This window comes from Musca domestica, unplaced genomic scaffold (assembly GCF_030504385.1).
Source record: "Musca domestica strain aabys unplaced genomic scaffold, Musca_domestica.polishedcontigs.V.1.1 33, whole genome shotgun sequence".
Lineage (NCBI taxonomy): Eukaryota > Metazoa > Arthropoda > Insecta > Diptera > Muscidae > Musca > Musca domestica.
The window spans coordinates 10,451,626-10,460,548 of NW_026712312.1; the positions used below are offsets into that span (position 1 = coordinate 10,451,626).

General features: G+C 35.7%; 1 protein-coding gene across 1 annotated transcript; it reads left to right on the plus strand.

The window, feature by feature from the left end:
• Window positions 1–2,251: 2,251 nt before the first annotated feature.
• LOC101890805 (uncharacterized) lies at window positions 2,252–5,644 on the plus strand. The gene is made up of 5 exons (XM_005176037.4): window positions 2,252–2,567; window positions 4,159–4,407; window positions 4,540–4,680; window positions 4,748–4,893; window positions 4,952–5,644. The coding sequence occupies exons 1-5, from the start codon at window positions 2,301–2,303 to the stop codon at window positions 5,541–5,543; spliced, it is 1,395 nt and encodes a 464-aa protein (XP_005176094.2). The 5' UTR covers window positions 2,252–2,300; the 3' UTR covers window positions 5,544–5,644.
• The last annotated feature ends 3,279 nt before the right edge of the window (window positions 5,645–8,923 follow it).

Consider the following 8,923-nt stretch of genomic DNA (forward strand, 5'->3'; position numbering starts at 1 on the left):
AGAGCAATTGAAATATATTGAAAATTCCAACATTGTGTAAAAAGTGGAAATCATGAATGAAAAGTATGTATTTTTTTAAAGAAAAACATATTTTGAATTTATGATGTTATTTGCTGCGTCTATTTTTATTAATTTTATATGTTCATTGGTTCAAATTGTAATAAAACGAGGAAATAAAGTAAGAATTTATAAATCATGTTACTACATTTCATGACCGTTTGAACGGGTTCGCTCGTGTACGTAATTCTGAGAGCGAACAACGTTGTTCTAATTCTAATGGAAACATGCTATTAGGTAGACCTTTAACCATGGTAGAAGAAATATATATGTAGATGCATCAACGCTTGCGAACATTGATATGTCAAAATGTTAAAATTGTTTTGTCAAAAATAAGTAGACAATTTTGGAACAACTCTAGTTTAGTAAAAACTCTTAGATTTTTTCGAAATTTTTTCCAGAGGTAGGTATTTTTACCCTGATCCCGGGAAACTATTTTTTTCTTGGGGGACGGACCCGGGACCCCAGATTTTTGACCCGAAAGTCCGGGATCAAGACCCCGCCTGGACCTGGATCCACTTACCCGATATAGACAATATGGGTATCGATTGAAAGCTTATGGAAATACCTATCCAACAAGTGGTCACATGAAGGGGTAAGTTGGCTCGGAAGTTATAGTCAAATTATCGATTTTTTGGACCCGGATTTTTTATGAAACCCCCAAAAAGTCAAAAAAGGGCCCATTATGGGGGTCAACAAAATTGTTTCCAAATTATAGCTGACACTCTGACCTTTCCAAAATGCTACAATTTGTGCTAATACCTTTTTCGGGTCCAGAGATATGGGTCTTTCCATCCGCATAACGCGATTCTAACCAGTTCATTAAAATGATGTTTTCAATAAAAAAAAGTGTTTATTTCGCGTAGCAGTCGTCGGAATAGCAAAAGTTTTCGAAATTTGGAACTTTTTGTAAATAGCCGGCCTTCGGCCGGGGCTTGAGATTTTCACCTATGGGTATGTCCGACACCGGCTAACGCGAACAAAAGGTTCATAATTTCGGCACTTTTTGTAAATAGCCGGCCTTCGGCCGGGGCTTGAGATTTTCTCCTCTGGGTATGTCCTACACCGGCTAACGCGAACCAAAGTTTTCTAAATTGGATACCTTTTGTAAGTAGCCGGCCTTCGGCCGGGGCTTGAGATTTTCTCCTCTGGGTATGTCCTACACCGGCTAACGCGCACCAAAGATTTCTATATTTTACACTTTTTGTAAATAGCCGGCCTTCGGCCGGAACTTGAGATTTTCTCCTCTGGATATGTCCCACACCGGCTAACGCGAACCAAAGTTTTCTAAATTTGACACTTTTTGTAAATAGCCGGCCTTCGGCCGGGGCTTGAGATTTTCTCCTCTGGGTATGTCCCACACCGGCTAACGCGAACCAAAGTTTTCTAAATTGGATACCTTTTGTAAGTAGCCGGCCTTCGGCCGGGGCTTGAGATTTTCTCCTCTGGGTATGTCCTACACCGGCTAACGAGAACCAAAGATTTCTGAACTTCATGCTTACGCAAAATATACCTTTTTTATTGAAAACATAGTTTTAATGAAGTGGTTAGAATCGGGTTATGCGGATGGAAAGACCCATATCTCAGGACTCAGTAAAGTTATTAGCACAAATTGTAGCATTTTGGAAAGGTAGAAGTGTCAGCTATAATTTGGCATCAATTTTGTTGTCCCCCATAATGGACCCTTTTTTGACTTTTTGGGGGTTTTATAAAAAATCCGGGTCCAAAAAATCGATAATTTGACTATAACTTCCGAACCGTAACATCTTACATCATGTGACCACTTGTCGGATAGGTATTTTCATAAGCTTTCCAACGATACCCACATTGTCTATATCGGGTAGGTGGATCCGGGTCTAGTCGGGGTCTTGAACCCGGACTTTCGGGTCAAAAATCTGGGGTCCCAGGTTCGTCCCCCAAGAAAAAAATAGTTTCCCGAGATCATGGTTAAAATACCTACCACTGAAAAAAATTTCGAAAAAATTGAAGAGTTTTTACTAAACTAGAGTTAAGCCACAATTTTTACAAATTTTAATAATTTTCAATTTTAAATTCGGTTTGACAGTTCATTGTCCCAGCAGCTGTGTCGAAGCGACTACCATGCCTTTTACAAATTACTTATACGACTACCCGTATAATCTGCTTTGGGCTGTGTATTCGAACGTCGATTTTTACTCGATTACCGATAAATCGTCAAACTACTTGTTTACCTCTAGTGTGTGTGTTAAACGTCGTCGGTGAAAATGAATTTCGCGCAATCATTCATACTCAGTTATGTCTTTTTTCTACATGTAAACAACATTTGTTGTGAACATGGAGAGGATTCATGGCTGGAGCCGGATGCTTGGACTTTGGAGCAATTAAATGATGTATCTAGCTGCAAGTGTCAATTGGATTCCTCCGATGCCTCACAAATTCATCCGATTCCTGAAAAAGTATCAACTGATGAGGTAGCCTTTGTGTATTTTAAGAAATTAATTTCTGTTCTTTTCGACCGCAAGCACTTAATGGTGAGTTTAATTCACACATGAACATTGAGTATGACATCATGGAGTGAATCCGAACATCTGTATTTCCTATAGAGATTTAGACGCGTTTGTTTTTCAAATACAAGTCTTATCCAAATATGGAGCGTACTATTCATAGATCATAAAAGCGTTGGATTTTTGTATATATGACGTAGTCATTTTTAACGAGATGAATGTTTGTAGACCCAAGGCACCCATTTTAATAAGAGCCCTAAGGATAACTTATACCTATTCTATGGTATAAAAGGACCCGAATTGCGTCTCTTTTTTTTAGCTATAACATCCCATTAGCGTCGTTGAATTTAAAGTTGTGTAGGCCTGTCTTTTAGGAATTTTACAACGTTTGGCTACATTGATCATCCCCTACTTATGCGTTAAAAAGGGGGATTACCTTTTCTTTGTTATTGTGTGTATAAGTTGTAGTAGAAATACATTTTTGCATTTGGCAATAATACAACAGTAATACCAATTTGCAGCAGAGACGGCAATTAAATTAATCTAAACAAGATACAAAAGAACGAGATCCTTATTTGGTTGAGATGGGGTCTCAATTGGGATACATGATCAAAATACGAGGTTCACTGAGCAAGGATGTTATTTTAAATACAGCTCTTTTTATTTACTCCGAGTTCAAGGTCTATATAATGCATAATAATGATTTCGAATCCAGGTTTCAAAAGCGAGCAAATTTACATGATGTAACATCAAAAGGAGAGTCGGCCAGTGCAGATTCAGTAGCTTTCGAAAAGTTTAATCTTTAGCAGAAAGACATAAATGAAACAGATCTTTGCGCAAAACATTGAATAACCACAACCCTCTATAGAGATTGACCTATTTACGTCAATATCCTGGATATATACCAAAAAATCCAAGGGCAATGACTGGCGCTCTGAAAAAAGGCTTAAATGACCGCAACCCTCTATAGAGATTGAGCTATTTACGACGAACTACCCCGCAAATTCTTGATTCAAGAGATAAAAACCGTAAATTTTCTATGAAACACTTCTGGAAGAACTACAAACAAAAAAGTCCCTAGGCAAAAGTCCTTAGGGTGTATAAAAAACTTGACTTGAAAATGAACTTTTAGTTTTGTCTGACAAATTTCTTCATTTCATTCAACATTTTAATTTTATAATGCAAATTCCAAAAATATGAATTTCTAAACATAAATTAATAGATTAAAATTATGTTTTGTTAAGTTTGTCTTGCAAGAATCTACTATTTTTGCGGTTTTCTTCGATATCATGGTTGGCGTAGTAAAAACTTTTACATTCTTGCAGTTCTGGAACAGATTATCAATAAACTCTTTAGAGAAAGAAAAGATCATATAAATCCAATTTCCGTTTTTATTTTGCAAGTGTTTTTCAATGTCACTTTCTAACTTATTAAAAAAAATGACTGTGTCAATGAATCAAATAAAAACAATTCCATGACATCTAGCTTAATATATGTTCTCGTAAATAACGTGTAAGATTTTTTATTCTAAAAATAGTAAAACAGGAACAAATCATACAATTGAACAGGTTTACCTTTTTATGTTGTTTTATGCGCTAATCTGTTCGATTTGTTACAGTTTGACGCCTCACTTCAGAGATATGAGAGGTCGATGTCATTTTCACTTCAATTGTCTCAATTGGAAAAATTGGAACGCTTACAAGATCCGAGGGATTTGGACAACGTCCTAATGGAAATATTTGAAAATACTAGGCACGTGCCAAATTCGTTCAATCAGTGCGCCTCTCCTACTTCTGAAGCAGCCGGTTTTGTTGAATTGATTGCTGATATCTTAAGGGATGTGTGGCACCTCACACAAACGTCAGAAGTAAGTGTTTGTTTTTATTACAATTGTTACAGCGCGTCTTTCTTTCTTTTGTTAGAGTAGCTAGACTAATAAAGTTACATACAAATGTATCTCACGCATTACGAAATTTACATTTGCTTGCTATGTTGTCAGATTCGTTTTCTCCTAATTGTTTTAATTGTGGTTTTGTGTGGATGGCTTTTGAACAAACGTTTTCGAATTGGTTTATTGGCACTGCTTGGTGGAGGCCTGTTTGTGTTTGGATATTTGCACACGTACTTGGAGTGCAATAGGGTAAGAAGATGCATAGAAATGGTAATATTGAATGTAATTTTTTTGAGTTCAATTTTTATACTTTCAGGAGTTAGAAGTTAATGAAATGCTCGAAGTGTTGAATCGAAATAAGCTATCGCAGGGCGAAGAAGAAAAGTCGCATTTTTTTGAATATATTAAAGGTTTTCTTCCATTTTCAAAGTCAGAAAGTATTGACAACAAAGATCTTTTGAGGTAAGGGTCAAAGTTGAAGTTCGATTATTGCAACACTTATAAAATTATTTCATTGCAGGAAATCAACAAAAATATCTTTAGGCTTTTGCCGGCCCGATCATGTTCTAATTATGTACTTCAATGATATATTTTTGAAATACCTGGAAGTTCTATTGGAACAATGCACAAAAACCTTAACATCTTTACGGGAGAATTTATCATTCCCTTCCTACATAGTAGCGTCAATTTTTTTAATAAGTATTATTGGATTTGTCATTAAATTAACCTTTCAGTACATACTGAGCCCAGCAGTTTGGTCAAATATATTACACAGTGGGTCTGATAAACATCGGACACATCGTTATAGTAATAATGCAGCTTTAGTACAGGGAAGCGCAAATACCGGAGGCGACCAAATATCGGGGGAAAATCTAAAGCTATTGTTAAATGCCATAAATACAGCTCCTCTTCGGCAGTTGCCAATGAACGCCGTGTCAGGCGTACAGGAGGTGAAGGAATGTATAGAAGCTCCCCAAAGTTGCGAGGATGTAAAACCCATTATTATCCAAAAGAAGAATCCTCCTACTAGCCAGGATAATAACAATATGCAGAAAGAGCAGGCTGGTAAAACTTTCTTAAATGTAACACTAGAGGATATGGCTGACGAATAGTAATGAGCTTTTATTGTTAACCATTATTTATTTATAACTAGTTGATAAGATAATGTTTTATACTTTTAATTTTTTCGAATAAACGTTTTATGCTTTTGTAAGATTGTTCAGCCTAATTCAGGATATACCCAGGGAGTTTTTCTTGTGAGAGCAAAAGTACAGAAGTATGTCCCCATGTTCCCTATGTTTAATGTGTAAGCGAAATTAATTAAGCAACTGCTTGTGTCTGTGGAGAAACGAACCAAATACTTTCACTTTTTTAATTCACGCCATTAACATTAAACTGTAGGGCGATCCTTTATCGCATTGGCAAGAAGAACCAATCAGGAGAGATGTAATATCGGAAGGAGTTTGTAGACAATAATAAATCTTAAAGTACAGGGGTGCCCATATTCGACAGACCCATGTTTTTTTTTTTTTAAATCAAAGAAAGAAATAAAACTTTGGCGGTTGGCAATGTTAATCATTTAATTTGTTCCAAAGAGATTTGTTTACATCAATTTTTGAATATGATATCACTCAAATGGCCGCCTCTGGCGTTGATGACGTATTGTGCCCTTTTTGCTGCATTTTCCATCGTTTTTGCCAACATTTCGGCCGGAATAGCGGCTATTTCTTCACGAATGTTGTCCTTGAGCTCTTCTACGGTCCTTGGCTTGTTAACATAAACCTTTGACTTCAAATATCTCCACAAGAAGAAGTCAGGCGGCGTCAAATCGGGCGAACGCGGTGGCCAGTCCAAATCATCACTTTTCGACATCAAACGGCCCCGAAACAAATTCTTCAGAAAATCGATTGTTATGCCACTTTTGTGCGGTGGAGCGCCGTCTTGTTGAAACCAGAACTGCCTCATACGCTTTCGACGAATAATTGGCATCACAAAATTGGTCATCATGTCGCGATAACGCTCCTGATTGAGGGTAACAGCATGGTCATTTTCATTTTGGAAGAAAAACGGCCCAATGACCGTTTTCGCACTAACGCCGCACCAAACTGTGACTTTTTCGTCATGAAGAGGCACTTCTTGAATCTCCTGAGGATTTTCAGTGGCGTAAAAACGGCAATTTTGCTTATTTGCGGTCCCATTCAATGTGAAATGGGCTTCATCGGACATGATAATTTTGTTCCAAAATTGCTCGTCATCTTCGGCAATTTCGATGACTCTTTAGGACCATTCCAATCGACGAGGCCTGTCCGCAGGCAACATTCTTTGCGTCAATTGAATTTTGTACGGAAACAAATGCAAATCAATGCGAATAATCCGTTGTAAAGTGGACCGAGCCATGCCCAACTGCTGAGAACGGCGTTTTTGGGATGTTCTTGGTGACCTCTCAACACTGGTTCGTACGGCAGCGACATTCTCGGCCGATCGCATTGGTCGACTTTTATATGGCCTCTTCGGATTAGAAAGAGCCTTACCAGTCGAAAATTTTTCGTATAAACGCTTAATGGTGTTCTTAGAAGGCGCACTTCTCACATTTTTTAATGTTTTAAAAGCACGTTGATTTTTCACAATTGACTTCTTCTGTTGAATGTAAATTTCAAGTATTTCAGAGCGCTCGCGTGGCGTGTATTGGTTCATGGTAAAAATCTGCTTGGACTGACGCTTCAAACGCGGTATGTCATTAAGCGATGTGACATCTCTGTCAAAAGTTATGGCGTTGCCAGATGGGTCCGTCGAATATGGGCAACCCTGTATAGTTTTAATTAAACTCTTGATATGAATTATATAAACAGGGACAACGCCGTAAAAATGCATTAGTTTTATGAAAGGGTCCATGAAACAAATAATGTTCTCGTGGTAAAAATAAGAAGGTAACGTCATGCTGTCATATGTTTGCAACTTTTTCAATATTAATTTATAAATCCATTGTAGGGACATAAATCAGAGACACGTCAGTTTTATTTTTTTTTTTTTTATTTTTTTGAATTTCGCCTTACCAATTTCAATATTAATATTATAAACAGAGCAGCTAATTCATTCTTAAAGTCGTCTGTTTTTTTTAGATGAGTGAAGTTACTCTTCTGCACGGCTTTGCTAACCTAGTACATAAAACCAGTAAGCAAATACGGATTACCCTCCCGACAACTTATTTACAATGAATATACAGTAGACAAGTTTTCTTCGATCTATAATTTTATTTAAATTGATATTACATGTTGCATGTATTTGTAGTACAATCTGATAGTTTGTTCATAAAAAGGTAGTCATAATGCAATATATGTACAATAGCAGATTAAGAGTATTATCGGGATTTAATTTTAACACATTCTCATATTTAGTCAAGTCGATATAATAGATAATATACTTAAAGACTAAAAGCAGAATGAACGCGTAGGGACTTCATTCAAATGAATCAAATACAATTTTAAATTGAAAACCCGATAATGAATACTAATCTACCTTAAAGGGTTAAAGAGAAGATGGGCATTCAACCATGCTGCACGTTAAATTTGATCGAAAATACAACAACCACAAGGTTGTCCTTGTGAATGTTATTTACGATTATATTTAATGCGAGTATGTTCGCTCTTTACGAATACGACATTGACAATCTAAACAACGCATCTCGTTTATACGTGTTTAAAGTAAACGTAGGAATAGTGTACATTTTCAAATTAATTTGTCATTCGTGTTTTCAAGCTTAGACAAACACATTTGAACAAACGTCATTGTATTCGCATTATTATCACTGTTTCAAATTAAATAATTGATAAGTTAGCATACTATATAATATAATTAGGTAGGGATGATTTTCAAAGTGTTTTTGTGTGTTTGCACAGAAGTTGTGATTACGATTGTGTGGAGTATAAACATACTGAATGTCTTAAACTACGTATGGGAAAGCTTGTTATTTTTTTATTCTTGTTTTATATAATTGTTGAAATAATTTCTTAAAGAAGCCTAATTAAATAACATCTGTGTATTCAATTCTAATATATTTTTAAAGCATGTCGATTCAAATGCTTTCAAATGCGGACTTAATATTACGATAAATAATATTTTAATAATTGTGATTGTTTAATATATAACATTTTTTATGTTTAAAAAATAATTAACAAAAATCTTGTAAGCGTTGTATATATTATATGTATGTATATCACTTTAAAGTGTACATTTTTTATTATTCGTTGTATTTCAATGAAATCTTAATATTGTATGTATTTTACATTGTGTGTTGCGGTTGTTTTTTTAATGCTATATTTTTTTCCTTCAGATAATTTTTGTGAGCGAAGAAAATACATAGGCAGAGATGCACAATTCAATTGCATCATTTGTGAAATACATGGAAACTATATGCATTTTTGATTTAATTTAAAAGTATTGGTCCTCTCGTGACATATTCAATTGAAAAAATAATAGCCGAACGATATTCAAC

Excerpts from the sequence above, each read along its gene's own strand:
- LOC101890805 (XM_005176037.4), top strand. The coding sequence starts at position 2,301 with ATGAATTTCGCGCAATCATTCATACTCAGTTATGTCTTTTTTCTACAT. Across the intron at positions 2,568-4,158 it reads TCGACCGCAAGCACTTAATG|TTTGACGCCTCACTTCAGAG; the intron begins GTGAGTTTAATT and ends GATTTGTTACAG. Across the intron at positions 4,894-4,951 it reads GACAACAAAGATCTTTTGAG|GAAATCAACAAAAATATCTT; the intron begins GTAAGGGTCAAA and ends ATTTCATTGCAG.